This window comes from Nanorana parkeri, unplaced genomic scaffold (assembly GCF_000935625.1).
Source record: "Nanorana parkeri isolate BGI_ZX_2015 unplaced genomic scaffold, ASM93562v1 scaffold2155, whole genome shotgun sequence".
Lineage (NCBI taxonomy): Eukaryota > Metazoa > Chordata > Amphibia > Anura > Dicroglossidae > Nanorana > Nanorana parkeri.
This window is the reverse complement of record NW_017308423.1, coordinates 18,324-32,264: the sequence shown is the minus strand read 5'-3', so window position 1 is coordinate 32,264 and position 13,941 is coordinate 18,324. Positions and strand designations below refer to the sequence as shown.

The following is a 13,941-nucleotide window of genomic DNA, read 5'->3' as shown; positions in this document are numbered from 1 at the left end:
ACACAGCAAAATGTATTTATCAACCTACAAGTCTCTAAAAGCATATTTCCACTAATGCCATATATGGAAAAATCATACACATGATGCATATATAATGCTGCTTCACAGTTTAGACAAAAATGGTTAGCTCATGCATTTACATTCCTGCATTCATCAACGCAAGCAACACAACATAGAGCTAATTTACACAACATCACCTTGCAATTCATGCAGGGCTTTGCACAACACACCTGCTGGGTGTGTACACACTACAAAGGTGTCTAGATTGCACCAATAGATCATGCTGGGAGGGAACACACTACAGCGGTGTATATTGTTCGTGGCGTGGCTGACTCTCTAAGATGCTCTTTTTATATCCAATCATGTTACCAGAGGCGTAACTAGAAACCTCAGGGCCCCGGTGCAAAGAAACCATTAAGCCCCTCCCCCCAAAAAACACACACAAAAAAACATGATTTCGGACACTTTTTTCCACCTATTAAATAAACAGTATATATGTTATGACTTCAGGGCTAGTTCACACCAGCCTCAGTGCGTACCGGCCCGATTTGGTGCTGGAACGCACTGGATCACATCCCAGCCGACTCACTGCATTCTGGAGTTGTGGGGGCTGCATTGGAATAACAGTTTGCGCAGCTCTTTACAATATAAGGAACACATTACAATTCAAGACAAGATGGTAAGGAGGGCCCTGCCCCTGAGGGCTTACAATCTGAAAGTGGAGGGGGAAATGATACATGAGGAGGGAGCTGTGAGGGGATGAATTATTTGAGAATGTGAAGTTTCAGTGGTTAGGTTGAGGTGGGATAGGCTTCCTTGAAGAGATTCCTTCCTTAATTAGTTCTTCAAGCTCTTCCTTGTTAGTACCACTTACTTGGTCAGCTTTTTGTTGCCTTGTCCCAGCATTTTTAGAGACGTGTTGCGGCCATCAGTTTCAAAATTACCTGATTTTTGTCTTAAAATGTTCCATTTTCATGTTTTCTATTGTGAATAAAATATGTGTTTATGACATTTGCAAATCATTGCATTCTGTTTTTTATGTAGATTTTACTCAGCGTCCCAACTTTTTTGGAATTGGGGTTGTAGAACAACTCTCCCCACTTGGACATATCTTTAACTATACCTCATTGTGACAGGTCTCACAAGCTCCTTGTGATGAAGTGTTCTACCCGTGAAACCCGTTGAGCAGAAACGTTATCCTGTCATATTCCCACTTGGACAGTAAAGACTGATTCCTGAAAAATCGTGGCTCTTGTGAAGTACAATTTCATGAATGTATTGTGATAGTGAGTTGACGTGGATGACAAGAAATGAGACACACGTAAATGGTTTTAGTATTCAAAGTTATTTTAATATGAATGTATACATTCAATGACATTTTAATATGCTTAATTTGTAAATAAAGTTTGTATTTTTCTTTAAAGAAGGCGTGTCTAATATGTTATACACAATGTTATATGTCCATTCAATACATTCAAGAACCGTAACTATTAACAAAGATGTATCTTATTTGTGTATCACTCGGCTGTAGATCCTCCAATCATCTCTGAATTGGTGCTGACACCGCCCTTCCTTCTGGAGGGGGGCTACTTGTGTTCCCATGGTCCCTGTGTGTGTTGTAAAGTAGTGACCGCTCCAAGCTCACTCCCGGGATGGACTACAATCTCAGGTTTAGTTTACTACTTTGTATTGAGATTGTAGTTCATCACGGGATGTCTGCATTTACAACGTAAGAGTGATTTTACCAATACTGCAGTGGGGATCCTGGTTAATATCCAGAGACGAGTTACCACACCCAAGAAATGGCTACTTGCTCTGTGTCATCAGGATGTTGGCTCTGGAAGCTGTCATTGGTGCAGAGCCATAGGTGCAGAGCAATCCCCTCTCTTCAATCCCTGGTGAATTACAGGACGTGCAGCAGCTCTGGCAGTGTGCCACCAAGAGAATCCATATACCTAAAGAGATAGGGGTTGAACACAGAAGAAAATGAGCCCTCTAGGCGTGTCAATTAATGTCAAAGCATTTTCATTACGCCTGGATCTCTCAAGGACTTCAGTGATGAGCTACCACACCAGTATGGCTGGCGGCACCAAACTCCCACAGCCATTGCAAAGCCAAGTGTCATGGTTCCTCAATGATTTCCCCACATGGTAGGATAAAAAATAATTGAGAAGGCCAGCAGAGAGCGAGAGAGAGTGAGAGGGAGGGGGAGGGAGAGAACTTGGTTTTGGCCACTTGGGAAGGGGCATAGAGGCAAATCCTCTCACTAACCCTCCCTGTAACACTAACTCTCCCACTCTCCCTGTAACACTATCCCGCTCTGTAACCACAACACTAACCGTCCCTGTAACAATAACCCTCATTGTAACCCTAACACTAACCATCCCTCTAATTCTCACACTAGTGTTCCCTGTAACCCTAACACTACCCCCCTTATAACCTTCACACTAACCCTCTCTGTAACCCCAACACTAACCCTTCCAGTAACACTAACCCTCCCTGTAAACTGAACAATAGAGGGAATTAAAGGGAACTAGAGGGAATTATTAAGGACTACTTAGTGGAATTCGTCTGGGATCAGGGCATAAGAACTGATATCCAGCATGGATTTAGGAAGGATCGTTCTTGCCAGACCAACCTGCTGACCTTTTACGAAGGGGTAAGTAGAAGTCTGGATGGAGGGAGGACGGTGGACGTAGTGTATCTGGACTTTTCCAGGCTCCTTTTAACCCCAACACTAACCAATCCTGTAAACCTAGCAGTAGCCCTCACACTAACCTGCACATTAATCTTCCCTGTAACCTTAACACTAAACTTCCTTTATGTGAACTTGTTTGCACCTCTCCAGCCCCGGGATCATTAGTGCCAAACACCAGCCCTTTGAGTCACTAGATCCTAGACATGTGCACCAGCAAAAAATTTGTTTAGTTTAGTTTCGTTTTTCGGGTCCGAAATTAAATTAGTTTCGGACGAAATTCGTTTATGAAAAAAAAAAAATTTAAATATTACTTGACTTGCCCGGGATTTGAACCTGGGCTCTTAGCAATGGCAAGCCTGTCCTTTAACCACTACTCTATAGCCTCTGTACTTTAAGCATAGATGTGTTGTAGAGGTAAAATGTTGTAATTTCTTCTCCCCTGATGTCATTTTGCTGCAACGAAATTCGTCCAATAACGAATTTCGGGAAATCGGGAATTTCGGATTCGTTTGCATTCGTCTTAGCTGTAATTCGGAATTCGGATGCATCCGAATCTCAGAAAATTCATCCGAAACGAATTTCGGAACGAACCGTATCGCACATGTCTACTAGATCCCAGAGACGGAGTCTGCTGCTTCAGCCTCTCTGACTTCAGTTAAACATCCTTCACAATACTCCTCATATATCAGAATTGTCCAGTGTACCACTAAAAAAAGCTCAGACCTTAATACTACTTTAAGCAAAAGTGACTATTTAAATGTAGCTGCTGTCAGATTGTAATCAGTCTGATCCTGTGCTCATTTGCTTTCTCCTAAGCTCTCTGTTATTTTTTGTATCTGCCTGATGCTGGGTGAGACCTTGCAGAAGAGCATAACAACCAATAATGGTGCATTTGGATCATATGTGTCTCCCTATCCAATCACTAGGAGGTTAATGGCCAGTGGTGCATGCTGGCGAAGGACATATATATGCGGTGCCGACCTTGTGAGTGTCTTTGGCCTCTTGCCTGGGGGGGAGATGCTGTGGATTGTCTGACCATTCTCGGCCTGCTGCCTAGAAAGGGAAACCATGTGCTCAGACTGAGGCCTAGTGAGTGAAGCTTGAGGATGGAGAGGAGAGAGAGCAACTCAATAGGTAGTAGGAGCCTGAGAGGTTGATCCCTTCTGAAAAATGGATTGATAGCTATTACAGCCAGGAGCTTTAAGACACAGATGGACGCAATCAGCTTAAAGGTCCTCCATCTTTGAAGTATCTGTAAAAGATAAGTCAAGGCAACTGGACCTGCTGTATTTTTCTTGAAGACGTTTCACTGGACATCCGGCCATACTTCATTCTATCATTTTTGGGGTCTACGACATCCTGGGTGTCCTGTGCCCTGACCCTCGCTCCCAGTTCTTCAATAAAAGTTCATCAGCATCATATCTTCTGTGTGGACATCAGTTTTATTGGTTGTCACTGGACGGTCAGTAAGTGCTTTTGAGGCAGCAATACAACAATAAACCCTATATAGGCTTGGAGGGACCATTCTATCCATTCTATCTATCTATCTTCAGGGGTGAGCACTACATAAAGAAAGAAAATCTATTAAAAAAATTGTAGTATATAACCTATAAAATCCGGTATATAAAATAAAGGATAAGATACCAATTTGTAGAATCCTCTGAAGTCCTCAAATGAGTGCTGACGGTGTAATACTATGAGTGAAAGGCATCAGCAGCTGACACTCCCCCGACCACACCAGGGAGATCTGTTCACTGTATTAAATGAGTTCAAGGTGAAGATCTATCATTATGGTCTCTCCAGAGTCTTCTCCTCACCATCCCCTTATAATTACCAGGACAATCGGCGACGTTTAGCCAGCAATTTCCCAAATTCTGAAATCTTCAGATTCCGTAATAATTCTCAGAAGCTGTGTAGTCATCGTCCTCAATTCCTGTAATCATAACAATGTCCCTCTGCACAACAAACACTTGATTTGGCAAAAGGTGCGATGACCACCCCCCGGAGGATCTCCAGAGAGGAAACCCAACCAGTAATTATGTCAGTTTTGTGTCCGCAGAGTTCCCGCTCCTCACCTGCTCCCTGCCGCCCGACTCCCGTCATTATCTGGATGTGGTTTTATATTTATAGGAGCGAGCGTAGACTAAGAAGGAACAGATTGTGAAACTTTCTATGTACTGTAGATATGCAACTTAAATATCTATATCTTTACATTGTAATGGTTGGAACCTTTAGATATGAATGATACAAATGATTGATCCGTCGCCGTAACACAATAGACTCAGGTTCATTCTATGAGCACACGGTGGGAGATTTTCTTTTATCAATGAGATATAAGTAACGTCCATAAACCTAGAAATGGGTCAACTATAGTCCTCTGATGACGCCGTTCCTCCGTCCACTACTTATCTGCAACAAAGACATCTTTTTATTGGTAAGTGCTGAATATACTACAGGCAGTCCCCGACTTACGAACGCCCAACTTACGAACAATCTATACTTACGAACGGAGGTCCGAATTGCCCCCCCGAGATTAGTGCTGCTCCAGAGTCCCGCTCCTCGCCTCTGCCACTCGCAGGTTCCGCACTGTAGTGACACAACTACATACAGCTATCACTCAGTGCCACAGACTTTACTGCGATTCATTGTGAAAAAACTTTGTACAATGAACTGCAGTAAAGTCGGTGACACTGAGTGCCAGCTGTATGTACCGGCGCCGGCGGCTGTGCGGGGATCCGATGCACACAGGTGGCTGTGAGACTGCCTGTCATTTAGGAGAACTGTTAGCATAACGGAGCCAAAATTAGACTCTGCAGGCGCTGCCAGGCAGCCACATCCTGCTGTTTGGGTCATCGTGAGGACCCTCTCCTGTGATCCCTCCACTGGCCGCCAAGGACGCAGGAGAAGAGGTGCTGCAGCCTGCATGTGTTAGGTGAGGTTGGGGTGTGGATGGGTGATGGCTGGCTTGGGGGGAAAGGGGGGATTGGGGGACTGTAGCTGGGCTGGTGGTATTCAGCATTGCTGTATAATGATTATATAGCAATGCTGAATACAACCAGCTATTCAGGACTACAAATCCCAGCAACATTATACAAAGCTGATGGTATTCTGGGTTGTTGTATAAAGTATTGCTAGAATTTGTAGTCCTGTGTAGCTTGTGGCAGGGGCGGAAAATGTACCTGTTCCGACTTACATACAAGTTCAACTTAAGAACCAACCTACAGTCCCTATCTTGTACGTAACTTGGGGACTGCCTGTACAGGAATTGACACCACAGCTCCAGCCTGAACAATAATCTGTCTACAGATAGAATTTGTAGATTCATAACGTTTTTGCTATTTATTTATTGTTAAACAATAATTTATTTCACTCCATTTTTTTTTTTTTTATTTCCAAGGAAGCAAAACTGGAGAGGGAGATTGACTTAAAGGAGTCCTAAACCCTCCGGGTTTTTTTTTGCCTATATCTACTGCTAGCAAGTAGTAGATATAGGCAAAAATAAAAAAATAAACCTTTAACAGCGGTTTGCACTTACATTGTTTTGGCTGCGCGCTCCCGCCCGATAATCCAAAACTGCTCGGGCGGCCGCAAAGCATCTTGGGGCAGACGCAAGGTAAGTCTATGGACGGTGTGCACCCGCATGCAGACACCGCTGGATCGGAAGTGCAAGCAAGCAGAGAGGAGTCAGCGCTGGATCGGAGACCCGCAGCAGCGCTGGAGAGAAGGCTGAAAAGGACAGGAAAGAAGAGGAAGATCGGAATAAGAAACATCATTTAAGGTAAGTGCTGACATTAACATTGGGGGGGAGGGAAAAACATTTTTGACTTTAATGTCACTTTAAGATTACTTCTTTTTTTTTTAAATACCCAAGTTATCTTTTTGACTAATTTTTTGCAATTTTGTTTTGAATTTTCATAAACTGGAAAAAACAAAAATGGTCGAGAAAGGGCAAAGTGTAATGAACAAAAGTCCCATTATTTTAATTCTTTAGGCCCCATTCACACACGAATCGGCCTGCACTGACCTGCAATTAAGGTGAGCGTAGGGGGGCGTACGGCCGCATAGCCCCATAGAGATGGACGGGGGCTGCGTTCTAATCACACGCAGCACCTGTCCTTCCTGGCAGCTTCTTGGTACGGCCCCACGCGCAGCACGGAGCCTTACGTGCTGGCCGATTCGTGTGTGAATGGGGCCTTAAAGTGACACTAAACTCAGGAGTTAAATCTTGAAAATACATTCAAGAACCTTAACTATTAACAACAATGTGTCTTATTTGTGTATCACTCGGCTGTAGATCCTCCAATCATCTCTGATTTGGTGCTGACACTGTCCTTCCTTCTGGAGGGGGGCTACGTCTGTTCCCCATGATCCCTGTGTGTGTTGTAATGTAGTCACCGCTCCAAGCTCACCCCCGTGATAGACTACAATCTCAATACAAATGAGTAAACCAGCCGTGAGATAGTTAAGGTACTTAAATGCATTTTTAAGATTGAAGGCCCGAGTTTAGTGTCACTTTAAAGAATTAAAATCATGTGATTTTTGCTTCAGTACACTTTGCCATTTCTCGAGCAATACAACGGGGTCTCTGGCACACTTTCAAGCCATCAACTGAAAGAATCTGATGAAACTGTTTCAGCTACTCTGGATGAAAACAGATGTTTTTGTTGTATACATTTGTGGATGCATCTCATGCCGCACCGCTGTATCGAGGCACCTCTGCAATATATGGTTTCTAACTCTAAACCAGCCTTTCTCAACCAGGGTGACATGGTACCCTGGTGTGCCTTCTGGCTTCCTCAGGGGTGATCACAATTTTGTGGTAGTGGGCAGTGGCGCAACCAGAGTGATGGGTGCCCGGGGCAGAATTTCTATAAACATCCACTGCAACTGTGCCCCCCACCCCCACATATCAGCTAGGGAACTACAAGTCCATCAGGATCAAGAGGTGAGCGAACCTGGTATGTGTTCGCTCACCTCCCGATCTACTGAGCCGACCTGTGACAGTCTCATTGTCACAGGTCGGCTAGAACTATGAGGTGAGTGGAAATCACTCATCTCATAGTTCTCCTTTAAGATAATAAAGTATCATATACAGTATATTATTTTGCAAAACAAAATAGGTGTTTTTTTTGGTAATATTGTCTTACTAAACCTAAAAAAAATAACAAACAAATTCCATTCTTGTTCCTAAAATCAATATGACAAAAGCCAGCTGAAGCCATATAATGTTCTAACTTCTGGGTCTGTTCTCTTCCGATAGGACTGGTTTTCCAAACCCCATTTGGAGTCTTCAGATTACCAGGGTCATTTGAGTGGCCACCATGAGAAGACTCCTGCAGGTCCTCCTCTTACTCTCCTGGCTGGATAAGGGTCAGTCTAGCCATAGCTGCAGTCTCCAGGGCTGGCCGATGGAAACATTCTCACAGTCCGGGGATATTCTGATTGGTGGAGTTTTTGTGGTTCATTCAGGAATCAATTTCCAACAACCAACTTTCCATAAGAGGCCAAAACCAGTTTCTTGTACAGGGTAAGTTCTGGAGGCAGCTGTCAGATAACAGTGATGTTCATGGGGTTGGCTGTCAGTGATGATTCTCATTGATCCGGGTCATGGTATATCTGTAAAAATTAAATCAAGGCAACTGGACTTGCTGTATTTTTCTTGAAGATGTTTCACTGACCATCCAACTACCTTTCTCAATTCAGAAACTTCCTGAAACTTTTTAGCTTTCTTTCTGAATTGAGAAAGCAAATTGGATGACCAGCTAAATATCTTCAAGAAAAATACAGCAAGTCCAGTTGCCTTGATTTATTTTTTATAGATGTTCATGGGGTTGTTTTCTGCTTGTGGTCATCTTCTGATTTATACAATCTTGGAAAAGTTACCACGTGCTCTGCTTATAGTGCCGAATACTACAATATAAACACTTTACTCCAAGATGGCAGATCAGTAACCCGAGTGCTAGATATGTCTTTTTACTGCACTTATTACTTATTAGCATTGACATGTAATAATGATTGCGGCTATGAATCTCTGCCCCATCCACCTTACTCACCTGACCTGGCAACTTCGGACTTCTTCCTGTTTCCAAATCTGAAGAAACATTTACGGGGAAGACGTTTCCACAACGATGAGACAGTGATAGCTAGTTTTTCCTCCAAATCTGCATACTTCTACGCAGATGGTATTAAAGGTCTGTTCACACGCGAATCGGCCGGCACGTACAGCTCCGTGCTGCGTGCGGGGCCGTACCAAACAGCTGCCTTGAAGGACAGGTGCTGCGTGTGATTGTTACGCAGCCCCTGTCCTTCTCCATGGGGCTGCGCGGCCGTACGCCCCCCTACGCTCACCTCAATTGCAGGTCCGTAGGGGTGCGGGTGATCGTATTTATACGCCGCCGGAATGGATCCTGTATTCATCCTGGCCAGAAAACCTGCACCCCTACGGACCTGCACTTGAGGTGAGCGTAGGGGGGCGTGCGGCCACGTAGCCCCATAGAGAAGGACAGGGGCTGCTTTCTAATAACCCGCAGCACCTGTCCTTCCCGGCAGCTGCTTGGTAGGTCCCCGCACGCAGCACGGAGCTGTACGTGCCGGCCGATTCGTGTGTGAATGGGGCCTTAGAGGTGGATATGTAGAGAAGGAAGAGTCAGTGGACTAAATTTCAGATCCCTAGCACATCTGGATCTTGGTGAGGGTAAGAACTTATTGGCCTCCCCCTCGTATAATGACTGATAGTTCTAATTGACACAGAAGAGAATGGACTCAGTATTGATTGTATTTTTGTAAATAAGAAACTCTTAGGGCCAGTTCACACCATATGCAGGTTGTGATACAGTCCGTTTATTTTGACTGCTGTAGTCAAAATACATCACAATGCTTTCCCTATGGGCTTTCTTGTGCTTAATTCACACCATTGCAGTCCGTTCAGATGCAGTCAGAAAAAGTACTGCTTGTCCTATTTTACCTGCATCTAACTGCACAAAACGTTTAGCGATTTCATTGGTGAGGAAGGGGCGTATTTTGGAGATGTTACGAAGGTGAAGGCGGCAGGATTTGGATAGTGATAGTGATGTGGGGAAGAAAGGTGAGGTCCGAGTCAAGGATGACACCTAGGACCTTGGCATGGGAAGAGGGATGGAGAGTTATGTTATCAATCTCAAGGGAAAAGTTGGGGGAAGGTGCACGGGCGGGAGGAAATATCATGAGCAGCCCCCATTTTGAAAAGTCTGCACTGGGAAACAAATCCAATGATCTGCAGGGGTGTCCCAATACTTTTGGCAATATAGTGTAATTAGTTCCCAACTCCCTCGCTGCCGAGGTTGCCAATCGCAGCTGTGTTGCAGAGAAACCGCTGCATGAAGATCATACAGAATCCAACACATCAAGGAGTGTTGGGTTCATGGTCCTCTGCTGTGATTGGGGACCCCAATGGCATTACAAGACACATTGGCTTCAATTTTGATGGGGCAAAGATGAGAGGACACACAGCATAATAATCATAAGCCGTAATATCTCTTGATGTTCTTTCACCTTGTGTAGGTTCCACATTCGTTACTATCGGGATGTTCTGGGCCTCATGTTCGCAGTAAATGAAATTAACGATTTTCCAGGGCTGCTGCCTAATATCACTCTTGGCTTCAGCGCATTGGATTCCTGTATGTCGGAGTCTCAGGCAGTGGGAGCAGTTCTGTCCCTGCTGTCAGGACTTGGAAACTCCTTTCCTGGGTATAACTGTCATACATCTTCAGCCATGGTCGGCATTGTAGGTGACCAGTATTCCTTTTTATCTATTCCTATTGCCCAGATAGCTGGCGTCCTTCATTTCCCACAGGTACAGTATATAACAATTGGAAATGTTGTGTCTGGGTGTATTTATGTTAACACATTGTTCCTTATGCTTCATTCTAAACAGCCAAATATTCTAAATATACTATGTAGTATGATAAAGCATACCTGCCAAAATGATTGGAATTTTTCTCAACCAGTCTTTTGATCCAGCCACACAGCATGGCCAGGTCACCCAACTCGCTGGGCATATCCCAGAGAGTTGGGTGACTGCGCCTTGTGAAGCCTTGATTGGCTAAAACCTTGCACCTGACCACAGGTCAGGTGCAAGACTGCCCAATAAGGGCCCAGTACTCTGTAAGAGCAATGATTGGGCAAGTCATGATAACTTTGCCCAATCATGGCTCACCTGTCAGATGCCCTACAAATGTAAAAAGTTGAGCGGAGCTAGCTGTCACCGCTAGCGCAGCCCAATTGTTTATATTTTGCCTGTATCTGTCAGAATGCCATTCTGCGGCGGGAGTTCAAGGAGAGTGGACAGGACGGCGGTCGTCACGGGTTTTTAAAAATTATTTCTATATCTTTATTTTTTTTATTTTGTCGAGTCGTTGTCGTCATCGTAGACAACGCTGGACGTCGTGATTGACCATGGATTATGTCGGTGGATCCATTTTTTTAAAAAAAATAAAAGACTTGTCAAAAACTTGTCTTTTGTTTTTTTTTTCAAAATAAAGGATTTTTTCAAAAGTCTGGTCTCTTTTTTACAATTTTTTTGAATCCTTTAGTGAATGGGTCGGGCTATAAGTATCCCTTACTCATTCACAAGGGGAGGGCGCATCTGGGTTCCCCTTTATTAAAGGGGTACCCTGATGTGAATAAGCCCCCTGCCCGCACCCCCACAACCAACGCCCCAGGGCTTGTGGGGAAGAGGCCCTTGTCCCCTTCGGCATGGGGACAAGATGCTTTTTCAGGGGGCGACCCTGGAAAAGCACCCTGCCAATACCGAGGGCATATGGTCCCCTTATTGCCGCTCGCTCTTCTCTCCCCCCTCCCTCCTTCCTGCCCTGCCAGGAATGTGCTCGGATCAAGGGCCTGGTTAGGAATTTTAGGGGGGACCCCACATTTTCACATTTTAAGATGTGGTTCCTCCTTAAAATTCCTACCAGACCTTAAGGGCCTGGTATAACTTTGAGGGGGAACCCCACACACTTTTTTTTTTAAATGGGGTCCCTCCTCAATATTTCTACCAGACCTAAAGTGTCTGGTATTGTTTGGGAGGGGGAACCGCACGCTTTTTTTTTCTTTTAAAATGTCAGTTTTGCTGCAGCAGGTCCTATATGTCGTACAGATCCGCCACTTTACAGGCAGGTTAAGGGGACCCCCCAGGCATGATATTTAAAGGAATTTTTCATTTTTATTGTTACCTGTTACCTGTTGTTTCATTCAATTAATTGATTCCTGACCCCCTGGGCAGTACCCGGATCCCCATAGATGTCCCCCAGGGCAGTACCCGGATCCCCATAGATGTCCCCCAGGGCAGTACCCGGATCCCCATAGATGTCCCCCAGGGCAGTACCCGGATCCCCATAGATGTCCCCCAGGGCAGTACCCGGATCCCCATAGATGTCCCCCAGGGCAGTACCCGGATCCCCATAGATGTCCCCCAGGGCAGTACCCGGATCCCCATAGATGTCCCCCAGGGCAGTACCCGGATCCCCATACATGCCCCCCAGGGCAGTACCTGGATCCCCATACATGTCCCCCAGGGCAGTAACCGAAACCCCATACATGTCCCCCAGGGCAGTACCCGAATCCCCATACATGTCCCCCAGGGCAGTACCTGGATCCCCATACATGTCCCCCAGGGCAGTACCCGGATCCCCATACATGTCCCCCAGGGCAGTACCCGGATCCCCATACACCTTTTTATGGCCAGTAAATTGCATATAAGGCTTCAAAATGGGGACATTTAATTACCAAAGTTCTACCCCCATAGACTTGCATTAAGTTCGAATTTGAATTCAAACTTTTCCCATGTTCCAAAGTTCGTGGGGGGGGGGGGGGTGTTCGGCTCATCACTAATAGATAGCAATAAAAACACTGTCATCAATTCTAATCCTTCCTCACTCTGCTAAGTATGTTAATCCCTTTACAGATAAGTCATGGGGCCACTTTAAAGACTCTCAGCAATAAATTCTTATTTCCATCATTTTTCCGCACGGTATCCAGCATAGCTTCGATAACGGCTCTTGTTGACCTCTTTGGCAGCTTTGGTTGGACTTGGGTCGGCATATTGGTGGCGGACGATGAGGTTGGGTATCACGGTGGACAGATTATACAAGATAAGATAAAAAGGAATGGAGGCTGTATCGCTTTTTTCGAGAAGATCCATCTGAGTTATTCAGACAAACAGATGAAGAGAGTGGTGGACGTAATTAAAAGAAGCTCCGTCAATGTGATTGTTCTGCACAGCCCGGACGTCCATATTAAGGCCCTGCTAGATGCTTTGTTTAATGAGGGCGCTGCTGGAAAAGTCTTTATTGCTTCAGATTATTTTGAACTTTCTTCTGGAGATTTCTCCAAAAAAGCCTTGAAGGTTCTCAATGGGACAATTGGACTGATCCCCTATACTGGCACCATGCCAGGGTTTGAGGAATTCCTTCTAAACCTTCATCCAACCGGCAACTCAAGTTACCCATTTATTAGGCCATTTTGGGAGAAAGCTTTCAGCTGTCAGTGGACTAATGAAGGTAGCGAGAGGCCAAATACTTCCAATATAAAGGCAAATGTGACCTGCACCGGAGAAGAAGACCTGGGCAGTAAGGTCACCCAGTTATTTGAAACAAATGATCTCAGCTACACCTATCATGCCTACCTGGCTGTGTATGCCTATGCACATGCTCTGCATTCACTGCTTGGCTGTAATACTGGATCAAATGGGTTTTATAATTATGGGACATGTGGAAATATCAGTGACGCGCAACATTGGAAGGTGAGTTACAGATGGATTTTTGAACTATGACTCTTTCAATTTGCCTTTTATTTAACAGCTTTTATATAAAAATACCCTAAACAAAACAGATGATTGCTGATTGGTTGGTTCTGATTATAGCACATGGATTGGATGTTTACAGTTTACGAGCAATTGTTGCAGTAGTTCTCAAGAAGCCAATGTTGGTCAAAGTTTTCAGAGATCAGCAGCCTCAAAGGAGATGATATGTTACATAGTTACATAGTTAGTCAGGCTGAAAAAAGACACAAGTCCATCGAGTTCTACCTAGAAGGTTGAATATGTGAGGATGTCTTTCCAAAAAGACCCTCCAGTTGTAGCTTGTTGAGAATCAGTGAGCAGATAAAATATCAGACTTTATTGTCTAAGCCAGGGCTTCTTGAAGTGTGGGTCACGACCCCATATGGGGTTGCGCAAGTGAACAGGTCAGGTCAGGTTAGTTGTTAAA

General features: G+C 44.7%; 1 protein-coding gene and 1 pseudogene across 1 annotated transcript in view; one reads left to right on the top strand and one right to left on the bottom strand.

Moving 5' to 3' along the window:
- Positions 1-4,801, bottom strand: part of LOC108800892 — a 10,728-nt pseudogene extending 5,927 nt beyond the window's left edge.
- Positions 4,802-8,019: 3,218 nt separating this feature from the next.
- Positions 8,020-13,941, top strand: part of LOC108800891 (extracellular calcium-sensing receptor-like) — a gene marked incomplete at its 3' end in the record, with an annotated part of 14,944 nt that continues 9,022 nt past the window's right edge. Inside the window, exons 1-3 of the mRNA XM_018572874.1 lie at positions 8,020-8,225; positions 10,238-10,529; positions 12,639-13,475. Coding sequence (XP_018428376.1) covers positions 8,020-8,225; positions 10,238-10,529; positions 12,639-13,475 — 1,335 coding nt within the window. The remainder of the gene's footprint in view (positions 8,226-10,237; positions 10,530-12,638; positions 13,476-13,941) is intronic.